This window comes from Rhamphochromis sp. 'chilingali' (assembly GCF_963969265.1).
Source record: "Rhamphochromis sp. 'chilingali' genome assembly, chromosome: 1".
Lineage (NCBI taxonomy): Eukaryota > Metazoa > Chordata > Actinopteri > Cichliformes > Cichlidae > Rhamphochromis > Rhamphochromis sp. 'chilingali'.
Genome location: NC_137929.1, coordinates 59,545,978 through 59,564,076, shown reverse-complemented (window position 1 = coordinate 59,564,076; position 18,099 = coordinate 59,545,978). Strand labels below are relative to the sequence as shown.

Below are 18,099 nucleotides of genomic sequence, written 5' to 3'. Positions count from 1 at the left end.
TCTACATCAATATCGGATCAATACTAGCCTGGGCAAAGGACTTGCCGCTCCCGTGTCAGCGCAAAGCAGGCACATTTTGCTCCCCCTCCCCTGTCTAATGCTTAGATGTTGCACTGTCACATGACGCGACTTAGATGCTTTGGGGGGTTTTAAGTTGTTTATACATTATTTATATTTTCATCAGTTGTTCATGTTGTTGAGAATTTTAATTGTAATTTATGTATTATAGTTTCTCAACAGTACTTGCTTTAATTTGTTCACTGGTTTGCGTTCACTGTAGGTTCAGTGAATGAAATTTAATTTGAATTAAATTGCACTGATTAGAATATACTGGAAATTCAATGCAAAGATTCAGCGCACTGTGTTAGAGGCTGGGATTTGATGAATTCATCATATGTACAACCTTTGATCATCATTTATGTCCAGTTGAGAATGAATCTGTGCACTCACATATTAAATGAACTGAAACCAGTAGTGTGATCTCCAGTCTTGGTATAAGGAATGAGAGAACTCACAGCTGTTATTTTAATCAGCCTGTCACAGTTGTTTTAACTCTTAAGTATCGCAAAGTAATGTGGTAACATCTGGACTGACGAGTTTACTGTCAGCATTTTAATCACTAGTTTAAAGGCTGTAGGCTGCAGCCGTTGCTCTATCACTGTATAAATGTAACAGGCCTCAGTGCTGGTTCTAATGCTGCTTCCAGCTTTATTTGTGAAGAGCACAGCAGCTTACAAAACACGTAGCTAGCTCGTACAGCTGCGACGTAAAACTTTCACAAGCTAAAATGACCTTAAAATAACGGGGCTACCTGCGGTGATGCTAGCATTAGCATATGTTAGCACGTTACCTTCAAATGTTGGTCAGACTGCGTAAACTCCGTTTCACTGCAGGGTCCCTTCATTCTTCACATATCCGTGTCGAGATGAGTGTAAATCTTGAGGCTGAACAGTTTATTAAATTGGAATTTGAAAATGAATTTATGAATGCAGAATTTATTCTAAAATGTATTATTTAAGCACAGAATTCTTTATTTCATGACTCTTGTGGTCCTCCATAGTTCTTATAACTGGTTTATTCTATTATTATTCTATAACTTTAAATAAATCAGTTTAAATAAATAAACACTTGACACGAATAGAGTATCACTGTTTATTATTAGTAAGCAAAAATGACAAAGAAGCTTGCACAGGAAAGTTATGTAACCATTGAGATAAGAAAACACCCAAAAAGAGCAGAAGCTGCACATGATGAAAGACATGATAAATTTAACCTTCCCTTCTTTCATTTAAATAATTCTGTTCAGGCACTAAACAACTAAACCTTCATGGGAAATAAACAATAAACCTGATAAGGAAATGACATGGAAAAGCCTTCACAAAGACCCATACTTTCCCTGCATTAAAAACATGTTTTGGGTCCTCCACAGAGGTTTCAGTCTTCCCCCAAGGGAAAATAATGATGATTGTAATCAAAACTTTTTAATATATTCTTATATTGCTTGATTTTTAACAGTTTATAGACTATATGCCCACCCCCACACATTTCCAATCAAAACCAGAAAACCCCCAAAGACGTTAAAAAACAAACAAGGGCTGTGTGAGACATTTGCAGCTGACTACCTCCTGCTGGATTCACATCACTGTGAACTCATGTCTGTCCTCAGAGCATCTGGCTTTTTGCCACGAAAGGTGGGATGAGTGGGATGAAGAGAAAGTTTTACCTTGGTGCTTGGCTGTATTTGTGTTGTGCTGTTTTTTTTCTCCTTCTGTCTATTGTGTCATTTTTATGTAGTAGATTGTACTTGCAAAAGAAACCAATAAAAGCACAATAACAACTTTCAGTCCAACAGCCCCATCCTCTCCGTGCCCCCCTGGCTGACCTGCAGGTGAGAAACAGCTGTGAGGTATCAGCTGATCACATTGCAAAGATCAGCTGCTACACACAAAGTCTCATCATCAACATTTTTAAAAATAAACAAGCTTCAGCTCTGATCACATCTTTTTATGTATCTTGAGTTTTCGACTCCCAACCGGACACCTCGGAAAATAACTGAATGTGTCCAAAGCCAAAATGAATTTGACTGACTTACCTTTTGGAATAACTTTTAGGTGGATGATGCTGATGGGATCAGTCTTTAAAATGTCTATCTTTCTACCGTCTCTCACTTCCTGGATGATGCAACACTCGTATGTTCCACTATCAGCAGTCGTCACATCCTTCAGAATCAAAGACATGACTCCATCCTTCATCTGTCTGTCCTGCAGATCCACCCGGTTCTTAAAAGAGGGATGCTGATAATATGAAACAAACTCTTTTTCCCAGTACCAAAAGACATATTGTGCCTTCAAGTCACGTCTGCTCCACTCTACACCAGGTATGAGGACAGCATTTGGAGCTCGACATGTCAGAGTGACGTTCTGTCCAGACTCAGCTGAGATGTTTTTTTGGCCTGAAAGAGAAAAAAAAAACAAAGAGCAGAGAGGTTAAAGAACTAACTCATAACTACAACAGCCAATCACAGACAAAAAAAATACAAACCAAGAAAAAGACCCAACGCTATATATGTATATGTCTCATGTTTCAACTAGTTCTTCAACGTGCAGCCCTTTACCTACTTTGTCTAAGTTACTATAAACATTTAGGAATAACAGAAGTGAATCACCTCTTTTCTGCAGGCTGTAGCCAGTTTTAAAGTATAAAGTACGACTACAAAGATCCAAGCTTCAGACTTTTATTCTTCTCAGAAACATCAGACATCAAAAACCAAGAAGCAGCTATATGTATTCCAGGGGTCGGCAACCTGGGGCATGTGAAGGCTTAACTGATGGCACGACCATATCTGGAGTAGCCATCGGGCACACTGGGTATTTGCTTGGTGGGCTGATGATTTTTAATTTTTTTTTGTAATGGTATAAAAATTGAAAGATGGTGGATTGGCCAGATGTTGGCAGGTGCAAAAATAACTCAGTTGTTTGGTGGTGGCTATGGCAGAGCTTCCCAGAGATGGATGAGGGAAAGGGAGGCAGGAGGAAGAGAGACGCGAGGCGGCCGCCGGTCTGAGTGTCAGGTGAACTGAACTTCAGGTAAGAAGTTATGACCTGCAGTCTATCTGGGTCAGATATAAACCAAGTTTAGGTGGAGTTGATTTTCATTATGCTGACTTTTTCGTACTGGGTACTAGCTAGCATGAGTTTCTATACAGCTGGGTGGTGTTCATGGAGCTGCATTTTCACCTGCTGGACATCACTACCTGACAAGTTTAACTGTATTCAGAACATTACAGAGGCCTTGTTGACAGTATTTGGCTCTACATGTCTGTGTGAGCAGATTTTCTCTGACACAAAAAGTGTCCTGAGGTAGCCGTCTGAATGCTGGACACTCGGAGACCTGTGTCTCTGTTTGGGAGACCAGAGATCACATTATCATGTGTATCTCTGTATTAACAAACATGCCATATTGGCCCAGTTTATTTTTCTTATCATTGTTGTCAGGAGACCATAAAAAGCATTTGCATTCTCTGTTGTACAGTTCATTTGCTGTTATGGATAAAAAAAGTCTTGTGTTTTGTTTCAAAATAGCTGATAACTATTCGCTGATAGCTGCCAACATTTGCGAACAAATATAATCCTATAGAGTGGTTCTATATAGTGTGTAATATATATATAATTTTTTATATAATTATATATTATATTATATATAATTCTTTATATATAATTCATATAAAGCGTTATTAAATTTATTGCTAATGCAATCATATGGCACATTGACTTCTGAGGAAATTTTAGATGGCACTCATAATCAGAAAGGTTGCCTACCCCTGATCTATACTAACAATAGTACTAACTGAACTCTACCAACTCACTTTGAAGAAGAACACTCAGGTAGGTGGTGCTGATGGGGTAACTATCCAGACTGGCTCTCTTCCTGCGGTTCACTCCTCTCTGCGCCACATAACACTCGTATGTTCCAGTGTCATTAATTGTCACATTCTTCAGAATCAAAGACATGTCTTTATCCTTCATCTTTCTGTCCTTCAGATGCACCCGGTTCTTAAAAGATGGATGCTGGTAATATGGAAAAAGCTTGTAGTCCTGATAATAAAGGACATATTTTGGCTCCAAGTCAACTCTGCTCCACTCTGCAGCTATTATGGGGTTGTTGCTGCTTAGAGCTTGACATGGCAGAGTGACCGTCTGTCCCATCACAGCTATGATGATTTTTTTGTCTGAAAGAGAAAAACACAGAATGGTTAAAGAAGAGAAGTGATCACTAGAGCAGCCAATCATATATATTTATATATATGTGTATGTGAGTGTGTATAACCTGAACCAACTCACTTGACGGAACAACACTCAGATAGATGGTGCTGATGTGGCGACTTTTCGGACTGGCTATCTCCCAACCCAACGATTCCCTCTGGACCACATGACACTCATATGCTCCCGCGTCATCAGTAGTCACATCCTTCAGAATCAAAGACACGTCTCCATTCTTCATCTGTCTGTCTTGCAGATCCACCCTGTTCTTAAAAGATGGATGCTGATTTTCTGGATGAAATCGCTGATTCTGGTAAGAAAGGACATATTCTTCTCCCAGGTCAGTTCTTTTCCACACTACAACCATGATAAACTTTAAATCGAGGAGTGGAACTCGACATGGTAGAATTACGTTCTGCCCAGAATCAACTGTGATGTTTTTCTGGTCTGAAGGAGGAAAACAACACACAGAGTAGAGAAATCAAAGAACTAACTACAGCAGCCAGTCACAGAAAAAAAATTATATTTTTATATATATATATATATATATATATATATATATATATATATATATACACATATACATATATATATACTTTTCCACTCATCCACTCATACTTTTCCACTCTACTTTTTCCCATTCCCTCGCTCATAGACACCCAGCGGGTATGGCAAACTATTCTCACGGCAGTACGGACTACACTGCCCATGAGGCTACATTCGTTAGGGCTATGCCTGCAACAATCAGCCTGTTTCCGTCACATTAAATCATTTTTGGAATAAACATTTTTTAAAACATTTCTTCATGTCATTATGTGGGCTGCAAGTAGAGGTGACATGGGGCGCGAGATTGAGACACAGGCATTAAAGCCTTGTAATGCATGTTTTGTTTGGGTTTCCACTGGCGTGGAATTACCAGAAACAGAGGGCACAGCCTAACATATGAAACAGGAAAAGACCGCAGTGTAATCCATTTATTTCAACAAAGTAACTGTATTCTCAATATCACCTTTTTAAACGGTAACTGTAATGGAATACAGTTACTCATATTTTGTATTTAAATTCGTAACACCGGTACATGTATTGCGTTACTCCCCAATACTGGTGGTACCAGAGAGCCAAAGAAGAAAGGACGGGGAGCCATGAACCATCATGGAAGAACAGGCCCCTGCACGGCACGTAGTACTGGCGGATAGAGGAAGTGGCTGGCATCCTGAAATTCTACCAGCAGCTCGACAAAGCTGGACCGGAAGAAAGCACTGAGTCACCAATCATGGCATGGCATGCTATTTTTTCATGGTCAGTGTAAATGTCGGGTACAGAAGATTATATAGGTCCCTCATCCTATTCATGTGAACCCCTCCTTCATGTAAAACTCAAACTTACTTGGAGGAACAACAGTTAGGTAGGTGATGCTGATGGGGTGAAGATACAGACTGGCTCGTTTCGTTTTTCTCTGGTCAACATAACACACATAGAGTCCTGAGTCATCAGCTGTCACATCCTTCAAAATCAAAGACACGTCTCCACCCTTCATCTGTCTGTCCTTCAGATCCACCCTGTTCTTAAAAGACGGATGCTGATAATCTGTATCAATCTCATCATCCTGGTAAAAATGGACATATTCTGGCTCCAGGTCAGGTCTTATCCAAAATGCAGCTATGATGGGGTCATTGCTGTTTGGAGCTTGACATTCTAGAGTGGCCGTGTCTCCCCCAATAATTATGTTGTTATTGTGGTCTGAAAGAAGAAACAAAATAGAGCACAGAGGTTAAAGAACTAACTGATCACTACAGCAGCAGCCAATCACAGAAAAGAAGAAAACAAAGTAATATCTATACATATATATAGATAGACAGATCTAATAGACCTACATTGTATAGGTTGCTATGGCCATCTGAGTACAACAGATGTCTACAAATGCACCTGTCTTTTACAGGCTGTAGCCAGTTTTAAAGTATAAGGTACAAGTACAAGGATCCAAGCTTTGTTCACCTCAGAAACATCAGACATCAAGAACCAGGAAGCAGCTTCATCTCTACTAACAAACTGAACTCTACCAACTCACTTTGAAGAGAAACAGTCAGGTAGGTGGCTCTGATGTAGTAACCATCCAGACTCGTTGTTTTGCTGTGGTTCGCTCCTTTCTGGACCACGTAACACTCGTATGCTCCCGAGTCATCAGTCTTCACATCCTTCAGAATCAGAGACACGTCTCCACCCTTCATCTGTCTGTCCTTCAGATCCACCCGGTTCTTAAAAGATGGATGCTGGTAATCTGGAACAAGCTTATTGTCCCGGTAAAAAAGGACATATTCTGGCTCCAGGTCACGTCTGCTCCACTCCACAGCTACAATGGGGTTGTTGTTGCTTGGAACTTGACATGGCAGAACGATGGTCATTCCAGTCCGACCTAATATAACTTCTTCTACTGAAAGAGGAAACAACAGAGGGGTTCAAGAGATCAACGAACAACCTGAGCTACTGGGAGATCAGGGAGCTTTTTACTGTACATTGCTTCAGACAAACACAAGGGGCACATTCAGTCAATGACTGTGTTAAAAGTCCGCTTGTTCACTGTAGCTGTTTTATACTACGTTACCCATGATGCACCTCGGTATCTGTACTTCCGGTTGGGAACATGTTCAGCGCAGTGCTGCACAGATGAGAGGTGTGTCGGAGGAGTAATGTATTTACCTGCATTCGGTGTGAGTTAATACTGCGTGCGTGCTTACCATATGACCACACACACACACACACCCAACACCCATATACACACTCACACCCCCTTTACCTGCATGTGAATACTGTAATGCCTCCCTACCAACGCTGTACATCCTGTTGATGTCATCTGCCACCTCCTTAGTAAAGTTATTTGAACTACATCACTGTGGAGTACCATTCCTTCTGACCGAGGACGACTCAGTTGAAGCGTGATCGGCAATCGGTGCAAACATACATTACAGACTGACTGTCTAGTGAAGGACTATTGTGTGAACTCACTTAATGAAGGGCTACTGTACTTACAGCACCACTGTTTCATAATTACTTATTATTTAGTCTATAAATACACTGTTATGCTTTGTCTTCTGTATATTTTATATATTTTATTTTATTGTTTACTCTATTTAATTTGTAAAATATGTATACACACACACACACACACACACACACACACACACACACACACACACACACACACACACATAGAAAAACATATCTAGTATACACATCCAGTAATGCATATACTATTATATATTGTACATATATTTATTAGTCTCAGATTTAGCCATTCTTATATTTTTCTTGTTTTACGTTATTGTATTTTTGTACCCTCCCAAACAGTGGTCACAAATCAGTCCAAATGTGTGGTAGTGGGCACATCTGCCATATTGAGATAATCCATCCCACCTCACAGGTGTGCCACATCAGGATGCTGATCTGACATCATGAGTAGTGCACATGTAACCGGTGTGATTCTGCGTTGTGTCTGATAAAAAAGGTAAAAGAAAGAAAGACCTCCAAGTAAATAATTTGCCCACTCCAGCTCCTCTCCCACAGGGGAATTGTGGAAAAAGGGGCTGGCATTTATTTTTACATTAAACATAAAGTATGCATTTACACGTAACATATTTGACATAAGATGAAACAAAAACAACATGAAATCTGACATACCTGATAAAAAAGGTAAAAGAAAGAAAGACCTCCAAGTAAATAATTTGCCCACTCCAGCTCCTCTCCCACAGGGGAATTGTGGAAAAAGGGGAGAGGCAAAAGGGGTACACTGTATTTATAGTATTGCACCAAAGAAGAAGAAAAGAATGAGGAGGGGCTCTAACTGATAATGAACACAACTACAGGCTTGGAGGTCCTAAAAGTCAGGTATAAAAGGAGCAGTTTGGGGGTTTAGAACACATTTTGTGTAATTATAACAATGTGATTTATGACTCTGTTACACACAGGTGTACCTCAGACTGCCCACAACAAAAGGCCACCCTGGAATGTGCAGTTTTGTCTCACAGCAAAATGCCACAGATGCCACAAGCAATGAGGGAGCGTGCAATTGGCATGCTGACAGCAGGAATGTCAACCAGATCTGTCGCCCGTGCATTGAATGTTCACTTCTCAACCATAAGCCGTCTCCACAGGCGTTTCAGAGAATATGGCAGCACATCCAACCGGCCTCACAACCGCAGACCTCGTGTAACCACACCAGCCCAGGCCCTCCACATCCAGCAGGTTCACCTCCAAGATCGTCTGAGACCAGCCACCCAGACAGCTGCTGGAACAATTGGTTTGCACAACCAAACAATTTCTGCACAAACTGTCAGAAACCGTCTCATGGACGCTCAACTGCATGCCCGTCGTCCTCATCGGGGTCTTGACCTGACTCCAGCTCGTCGCCGTAACAGACTTGTGTGGGCAAATGCTCACATTCGATGGCGTCTGGCACGTTGGAGAGGTGTGCGCTTCACGGATGAATCATGGTTCACATTGTTCAGGGCAGATGGCAGCTGAGAATGTCCCAGTTCTTGCATGGCCAGCATACTCACCGGACATGTCACCCATTGAGCATGTTCGGGATGTGCTTGACCGGCGTATACGACAGCATGTACCAGTTCCCACGAATATCCAACAACCTCGCACAGCCATTGAAGTGGAGTGGACCAACATTCCACAGGCCACAATTGACAATCTGATAGACTCCATGCGACGATGTGTTGCACTGCATGAGGCAAATGGTGGTCACACCAGATACTGACCGGTTCTGGGTCCCCAGACCCTCAATAGCGCAAAAAACTGCACATTCCAGGGTGGCCTTTTGTTGTGGGCAGTCTGAGGTACACCTGTGCACTACTCATGATGTCAGATCAGCATCCTGATGTGGCACACCTGTGAGGTGGGATGGATTATCTCAATATAGCAGATGTGCCCACTACCACACATTTGGACTGATTTGTGACCACTGTTTGGGAGGGATGGTTATATTGTGTATCTGGAATGAATTTTAGGTCTCTACGTCCATCCCATGGGGAATGGGAGCAGTAACAAAGGTGTTGCGTTTATATTTTTGTTGAGTGTGTATATATATATATATATATATATATATATATATATATATATATATATATATATATATATATATATATATATATATATATATATATATATATTTTTTTTTTTTTTTTTTTTTTTTTTTTATATTTATATAAAATAAAAGAGTGTTAACGTACTACACCGGTCATTGTAAGTGGGCTAAAGCAGTTAATTAAAAGTAGTCTAACATAAATGTAAATTCTGTAATTTGATTATTTTAATAAATAACTTGGATGGATTAGATGCTGGCGTGACCACAGTACACACATCTGCTGTTGCTCACAGTGGTCCCAGGTACCGCTCTGGGAGTTTGTGTGTTCGCTCAGACACATGAAAAATTAGGAACATTGGATATCAGATGTGCTTTGGGGTGAACTTTGACCTGTAGGTATTCAATTCAGTTCAATTCAATTCAATTTTATTTATATAGCGCCAAATCACAACAAAAGTCCCCTCAAGGCGCTTCATAGATACAGAGAAAAACCCAACAATCATATGACCCCCTATGAGCAAGCACTTTGGCAACAGTGGGAAGGAAAAACTCCCTTTTAACAGGAAGAAACCTCCGACAGAACCAGGCTCAGGGAGGGGCGGGGCCATCTGCTGCGACCGGTTGGGGTGAGAGAAGGAAGACAGGATAAAGACATGCTGTGGAAGAGAGACAGAGATTAATAACAGATATGATTCAATGCAGAGAGGTCTATTAATACATAGTGAGTGAGAAAGGTGACCGGAAAGGAAAAACTCAATGCATCATGGGAATCCCCCGGCAGCCTACATCTATTGCAGCATAACTAAAGGAGGATTCAGGGTCACCTGGTCCAGCCCTAACTATATGCTTTAGCAAAAAGGAAAGTTTGCAGCCTAATCTTAAAAGTAGAGATAGTGTCTGTCTCCCGAATCCAAACTGGAAGCTGGTTCCACAGAAGAGGGGCCTGAAAACTGAAGGTTCTGCCTCCCATTCTACTTTTAAATACTCTAGGAACAACAAGTAGGCCTGCAGAGCGAGAGCGAAGTGCTCTAATAGGGTGATATGGTACTACACGGTCATTAAGATAAGATGGGGCCTGATTATTTAAGACCTTTTATGTGAGGAGCAGGATTTTGAATTCAATTCAAAGGTATGAGAAAAAGAAGCAGGTGTAGCAGGAAGACAGGACAAGCTCAGGTAAACAGAGTGCTCACAAGCTAAATGACGCAGCGCTCCTCCTCCCACATTTCTGGTTTAACAGAATTGCTTGGAAAAGAAACAGACCTCAGATCAGTCCTTAAGCTTTAACTTTCGGCAGATGTGGCAGGTCATACAGCCCAGTTAAACCCACCTTTAAAACAATGAACAGAATCCTTGAAGAGTGTTAATAATTTATAAATCTGAAATTTAATCTCACCTGCAGACGAGAGGCAGACAGACAGTAAAGTCCAGCAGATAAATGCAGACGTTACAGCAGACATTGCTCCTTCGTTTAAAGTGTAATAAATGTCCAAAAGATCGTGGTATTCTTCAACAATTAAAAAATCCCTGAACTTAAAATCTGATGTTTTTTTAAAGAAAGCTGAAAGTCTCTTAGTGTGATACCAGTAATCAGTTAACTTGTTCTTGCGATGGTCCAGACAGACGAGTGTTTCTTTCTCTTTCTCTTTACTCGAGTTTACGGTAGCGCAGTCTGCAGACCTTTACGTCTTTTTATTGGCCCGGTGAGCGTAAACACTGTTGATTCGTGCCAATAGGAGCGGCGAATCCCAATGTAGACGACCAATCGATGGAAGTTTCGTCACCAAAACAACACCACGCAGCGGAACAGCGAAGAAGCCGGTGTTCTGACAAAACTTTTGACAGATGCATCTATGGTCAGAAAGGGTTTGAAGATCACACCTTTTAAGAGATGTGGGAATTATATTGTCAGTACAGCAGCCAAAAGGACAGACCTGAGAAGTTCAGTGATGAGCAGAAGGAGGTCATTCAGAAGGCACACAGTTTTGTTTGTTTGTTTGTTTTTTCACTTTATTTATCACATTTTAGACATACAGTCAAGTTAAACGGGAATCACATAAAAGATGACATTGTGGTAGTACAATTTGGAACAAAGAGAGTGACAGGGACAGTGAGACAAAAGTGAGAACAAAAAATAAAATAAATTAAGGGAAACATAAATAAACAAAAGTTTGCAAGAGCCAAAATCAAGTTAATAGTTTCAAACGGTTACAGATGTTAACAGTCACGAGGGCCTTGGTGTTTTTTGATGAGGAGATTGTCCTTATGTATTGTGCAATTTCCATTTTTAATACAAGAAGTTCAGGCTTTCTGCCGAGGACTTTGCTTTTGTGTATATGAAATTTTGCCAAAAATAAAACCAAATTTATAAAGAAGAAAGCATCATTGTCCGTGTCTTTAAAATTATAACAGCCAAAGATAACATCCTTATAGTATAGTTGAAGATTAGGGAGAACAGAGTCAGTAATAAACTTGTGGAAATCCTTCGAGAATCCTTCCCGACGTCAGTCTCCGCCTGCTTCAGCGACCGTTTTTCCCTTCGATCCTTTTTCTCAGCCCGGCTCCGCTCGCTCTCCGTCTGTAACGCCAGTTCCGAAGCCAGGCTTCGTGCACTGATCGTTACTAGAGTAACTGCTTGCCTGTTCCAACCCATCGCTAGCCTTCGCCGCGTTTGGGTCTAGCCAGCACGCCACACGGGCACGCCGAATTACTGTGTTTAATTCGTGCGTTTCCCCCGATCGTGACAGGGGCAAGGATTAGGATTAGGAGCTCCTGACATGAAGAGAACGCTGTCTGAGCGGCGAACAGGTGGGTGGTGTCTCCCTTTCAAACCCGACCCCGTGATCAGCTGATCACTACCTGACAGGAACAAGTAAGTGCTGTGCAGCACAACAGGGCAGTAAATTACTTAGTTAAAGGTAGTGATATGTGATTAATCTTGGCAAAGTGTGCATGTGCATTTTTTCCATCGATCGCGGTACTCACAATGAACTGTATTGTTTAGCAACGGCTGACGAGTACCCCCAGGTGTGATCCTTCATTGTGGCCAGGTGATGATGCTGAACTGATATCTGCATCCCAGTCTGTGGAAGGTATGTGAGATTCAGAGTTAATATACATTGTACTGTTTGTACAAAGTCATTATAATTACAAAACTAATTGTTCATATCATTTATAGATTCACTGAAGTCCACATCTCCACATCTGCAAGTCAACCTCTAAAGCAACAGCTGACAAGCAGAGGTGCTTCCTCCTCCCAGACGTCTGGAACACAGATACAGCTCACCTGTCCAAGGAGTTTGAGAACACTGTACAGTCACAAAACAAATCTACTGTGCAGCCCAAACACCGTGAGTCCACAGAGGCTGCCACACAGTCCATAAAACTTGACACTGTTGGACTCACTAAGTCATCTGCATCCCAGTCATGATCATACAACACAATTACCGTTGAGAGTCATTCACCTGTAAGTGATATTTATTTGAAATCAGACTATTTCAGTTAGAGTGTGTGTGTGCGTGCGTGTTGTTGTAGTATTCTATGTCATATGTGTGTCTTTCAGGTGGAGCTAGAGGGATCGGTGTGTCTCTGGGAAAATCCTAATGGTATCCCATCTGCTGACATTTCCTGGCTTAAAGAGGAAACTGAAAGAGGGCTGTTTACTCCTGTTCAGACATACAAGGATGTCACTGGTGTGTTAAAGAGGCGACGGGTGATTAAATCAGATTGCATGTGGTTTTGCCCACCAGAACCTCCTGGCTATGCCAGGGCTGCTGTGCCCAGTGTACAGCTCTTTTGCTTCGCAGCCACGTCTTTTTGTGGGGTCCTGTTGGGGTATGGAAGTCCTCTCTGAAGTGTCCTCGAGCTTACGAATGTGTGGGTAAAGGACAAAATGTGCACATATATAAGTCTGGCTATCGCCAGGGTAATTTCACATAAATATTTTACTCAAGTCTTCAAATGTAAATGGTAAAACTGCCATCCTTGATTCATATGCCTATTTTGGTCATTTTCTCTCTTCATTATAGACTTCAGGTACGTCACATCTGTGACGTGTCCAACTGGTACACGATGCTTACTGAGGTCCCGTGCTGTGGTCATGTACAAAGGCAGGCAGAAGTGGCGGAGGAGGAAAAGTTGGTCGGTGGCTTGCCTGGGACTCGGCAATTTTATCACAACTCAGGAACACCAAGCCATGTTCCCGGCAATCCTGACTAGCAAGTGAGTAAAATGATCACCACGTTCATTTGTATTTTAAAGGCTATAAGTTTGTTTTTGTAGGGTTTCTGTTGTTGTTGTTGTTGTTTTGTAAAAGTTCTCAATCACTCACTCAATTCAACATCAAGAACTTGGCTGTGACTGTCCTTGCAGGCGCGGTGTGGATACGAATGTTGTGCTCTTTCTGAGAGACAGAACCAAAGGAAACACTATGGTCAAGCTTTGGCGGCAGATACAGGAGAATCACATGCAGGAGTACCTTCAGCGGAAGGACCTGTGCACCACACTCCTAATGACTTTTGCGGAGCCCGGGGGTATCGTCTCATCCTTACGGCACACATTCCAGGCGCCACTTCCTCCAAGAAAGCTTCCCTTTGCATGGCTCTTGCACCACACTTTCCTGCTGGCAGAGGCCAGCAATATGAGGGATTACCGAAGCCAGATTCTGTCCACTTTTGGCACAGTGCTGAAAATGGATTCCACCAACAAAGTATGTACTTCATAATACTGTATCACACACATTTTGTTTTAAAGTCATGAAACAAGCAAGCAGACCTTGCTTAGTCTTGAAAGACACTGGTCTGTTGTCTTCAACAGATATTGGACATTGGATATTTGTTTTGTGTGTGATTAGCCTTTGAACAATGTTTATGGACAGAAAGGTAGAAGAAGAAGAAACTCTATTGTTGTGACAGAGGGGATACAAAAGATGTTCATGGTATTGTAATGGGGTTTTTATTATTTAAAATACTATTACATAATGCAAACATTTCCCCTTTTTTTGTTTTTTTCTTTTGATCTTTTGATCACACCATTTTCATAATCAACTATTCAGTGACCCCTCTTCAAATACTTTGTCACAGGACAAACATAATCTCTCATGGCAACTTTGTAATCATTTTGCGACTCTTTTGCCTTTCACATGTGGACCTTAACATGGTAGAAAAGTGCAACAATGTCTCTCTGAGCACTCTGTTTACCTGTTTCTCCTGCTACACCTGCTTCATTTTCTCATACCTACAGGTCAAAGTTCACCCCAGAGCACATCTGATATCCAATGTTCCCTCTAATTTTTCATGTGTCTGAGCGAACACACAAACTCCCTGAGCCACCTCACAGAAATACAAACTTGGATCACTGTGAGCAACAGCAGACGTGTGCACTGTGGTCATGCCAGCATCAAATCCATCCAAGTTACATGGTTTATGTAACTTGGATGGATTTAGCGATGGGGGACTTCAGTGGTATTTATCTATTTCTCATTTATGAGCTTTGCAAAATATTCCTTACATCTTCTCAATAAGCTCTCTTCCCTCTTAGTAATCATCTCTATCCTCAATCACTTCAGAAATCAACAATGCTGGACTGATCTCTGCATGACTTTTGAAACCACGTTTATCAGGTTAATTCTGTGTGGTGTGGATGGTTATTAAACTCTTTGAATAGATCTCTATCAGAAGAGAAAGAATATTCTTAAAGTGCTTAAAAACATTGATATTAATGTTCCCAAACATGTTAGTCTGTAGTTTTGGCCACTGCCATTATGAGGTCAAACTACATAACTACATTTAGAAACAGGCTGATGACTGACTGGAATAGCAACTTTTATGAATGTCCACTAGATGGAGCTGTTTGAGTTTAATTACCACACAGTTCCAAGCAGATCATCAGTGATGCTTTCACTGTTTATTCCAGAGTACAATGTTATTAATTAGTTATTATTTTTATTGTATTTATTGTTGAGTCACATGGATAGTGATAACTGGTAGTTTAGACACTAATATTTTTTGTCCTTTAAGTGAAGTTTTATTAATTATTTAATTAATATAAGTTTTGTATTGCAACTATTTTGTCTTCAGAAGTGTGGCCTTTTCTGGAGGTGACTGCATCACAGGGGCTGCCCCTTTAATATGACACGTTAAGAGAAGATTTCTGATCCTAACTAATTTTCTAAACTATGGTTACGTTGCTGATCGTAGTCGCACTGAAGCCCTTGTGTGCTGTGAACAGCCACTGACACAGACAAGCATGAGAAAAAAAGTGAGAACAGAAGTTTATTGATCATGCAGTAAAACTAAATCACTGTCATGGTAACAAGAACAAAGTGCCAAAATAAAACATGTTAAAATGTGTTTTGCTATTTTTAAATCATTGTTGATTTTAAGTACTGAAACAGCTCTGGTTAAGGTTCTGATTTTTTTAATCAAATAAGTGAAAACAAACAGACACAGTAATCATTTGTATGCATGGATGTCTTCTGGTTTGAAGTTCTGAATGGGCCAGTAAGAGACCAGCAGCTGGACATCAGTGGTTGGACTGGTGGACTACTTCAGTGACGAGTAGACGACATCTGGTTCTGGTTTAAAGTTTGAACACAAACACACACAGTTCAATCAACAGGAAACATGATTACAAGCTTTGAACTCCAAGATGTCCAATCTCTCTGCATGACACAGTCCCAGGTCAGACTGTGCAGTGGGGCTGCACCGATTCACAGAGTAATTTGAGTTACTTGATTCTAAAAAAATCCTCCATACATTTTTTCTTTTTTTTGCTTCTGTAGCACCTTTACAAATGACCAGTAGGATATCAATTTGAATAGAGACCTTAGACATCTAGTTTGGTACACAGCAAAATCTCCAGTGTTAAATTAACACTAGAGCGTGTCTACATGGGTCCACACCTCTGAGTGTTAAATACAACACTGTTGAGTGTTAAATTAAGACTTTTGACAGTGTTATATGTTTAAAAGTAACCTAGTCAGTTTTGAAGATTAACAATGGCTAACACTGAGCAGTGCTGGTTTTCTAACACTGGAAAATAACTCAAAATGTTAGAAATATTCCACATATAACACTGTCAAAAGTGTTAATTTAACACTCAACAGTGTTGTATTTAACACTCAGGTGTGGACCCATATAGACACTCTCTAGTGTTAATTTAACACTGGAGATTTTGCTGTGTACTCACAAAATGAGTTGTTTTGAAAGTGACCAACTTGGACCTTCATTGCCTCAGTACAACTCATCCATCCATACATAGATATAGAATAAAATAAAACAAAATAAGAAATTGAAATGAAAATTATTAATTTGAATCAGGCATACTGTCAGGGAAATGTCATTGTGCAGACCAATGACTGTTCTACAGTCACTGGAGCAGACCCTAAGATTAAGGAACTGACCTCCCAGCCCAACGTTTCTTCAGTGGGCTGGTTTCAGTCATTATGCAAATGTACTGTTTATAAGATTTGGGAAACCTGCAGTCAGCTGAGACTGAAGAAGTCACTTGGATGAGAGACGAAAGATTGCTCCTATAAAACGCTACGTCCAGATGAACAGAATCAACTTTGGAGACTTACCTAAAATCCTCATTACCTCTTGACAACCAAATGTAACTTAGTTTACAATGTAATGCTTTTGAAATGCTTTTTAAAACGTCAAATATCGTAGTTCTATTCACACTCAATCATTTCATTGTAACCAAAGCAAGTATCTATATTGGGGGGCTGGCTAACCACATCGAGCAGCTAGCATCACACCGACCATCACCAGTAACATTTGTAAAACAAACATAAACCTATAAAATATAAGAAACAATAATTGAATAAAAACAACATCCTACATTCTCATAGCTCCCAATTGGTGTTTTTTAAAAGGTTTCTGAGCTAAATCAGCTAGTATCTAAACTTAGCAGATAGCAAACAAAAGCATGTAACAAGATTTACCAATACAGTTATTGTCCCGACAGACTTTGTATAGCACAAAAGCCTCACGCAGATTCAAAGGGCAGTCCCTCGATCTGTTACATTTATTAAAGTTCCTCATTCAGCGCCTACTTTTCTGTTTTTTAGTACTCTGTGTTCCTGTACCCTTCATACACAGTTTTGAACTAAATATCTCCTCCTTCCTTTAATTTTCTTAACCCTCCTTTTAAGGTGCTACACTTGGATTTTGTTTCTTTCATTATACTTGTCTTACCCCCCTATAAAGTGTGAGTGGTTATATACAGAGTCTTGACGTACAACAAGTCCATCACCTAGTTCTGCTTTTTGTCTATAATTACCAAAATGTGTTAAACAGCAGTTAGCGCTGCCTTTTCCTTTAATGCTGCTTCTTACTAATTATTTTCCTCCTGCAGTTACACCTGCCTGCTAGCAGTATAATGCTATCTACAGTTCCACACTCTACAGATGTTACAACCCTTGAGGTCAGAGTTTGGCCTAAAAGAGTAGCTTTTACATTAACATGTAAAAACAATTTCATCAGCTGGTTTGCAGCACTGCACACCGAGACACTTCCTTGCTGCGCTTTGGCACACACTAGACCGCCATAAGAGAGACTCTCCAATCGGAGTGCTACAGAGTTTAAATGAAGCATCGAGTGTAACCCATGTGAAATACAGCAAAAACCTCTTTTCGTTAATTAAAGCGGTTGCTTATTATTGGCACGCACGCACACACACACACACACACACACACACACACACACACACATAGCCCTGTTTCTGCCTGTCCTTGTCTTCGTCTCTGTT

At 40.7% G+C, this 18,099-nt stretch overlaps 2 protein-coding genes and 1 long non-coding RNA gene across 3 annotated transcripts in view; 1 reads left to right on the top strand and 2 right to left on the bottom strand.

Moving 5' to 3' along the window:
- Positions 1–18,099, bottom strand: part of LOC308400339 (uncharacterized protein) — a gene marked incomplete at its 3' end in the record, with an annotated part of 203,250 nt that overhangs the window by 96,667 nt on the left and 88,484 nt on the right. The window lies entirely within an intron of this gene.
- LOC308409526 (uncharacterized protein) lies at positions 1,189–10,998 on the bottom strand. The gene is made up of 7 exons (XM_080902336.1): positions 10,745–10,998; positions 6,328–6,690; positions 5,646–5,999; positions 4,341–4,706; positions 3,866–4,228; positions 2,093–2,452; positions 1,189–1,882 (listed from the first exon to the last, which is right to left on the bottom strand). Exons 1-7 carry the CDS (start codon positions 10,806–10,808, stop codon positions 1,773–1,775), a joined length of 1,980 nt encoding a protein of 659 aa, XP_080758462.1. The 5' UTR covers positions 10,809–10,998; the 3' UTR covers positions 1,189–1,772.
- On the top strand, positions 12,551–13,573 carry LOC308383455. Its single transcript, XR_013969150.1, has 3 exons — positions 12,551–12,814; positions 12,911–13,040; positions 13,377–13,573. It is a non-coding gene; the product is annotated as an uncharacterized lncRNA (long non-coding RNA).

What these genes read in the sequence shown, in the direction of transcription:
- LOC308409526 (XM_080902336.1), bottom strand. Translation starts at nt 10,808, where the DNA reads ATGTCTGCTGTAACGTCTGCATTTATCTGCTGGACTTTACTGTCTGTC. An exon ending in CCTGACTGTTTCTCTTCAAA is followed by an intron (nt 6,000 to 6,327) that starts GTGAGTTGGTAG and finishes TTCTTCTTTCAG; the next exon opens with ACCACAATAACAACATAATT. An exon ending in CCTAACTGTTGTTCCTCCAA is followed by an intron (nt 4,707 to 5,645) that starts GTAAGTTTGAGT and finishes TTCCTCCTTCAG; the next exon opens with ACCAGAAAAACATCACAGTT.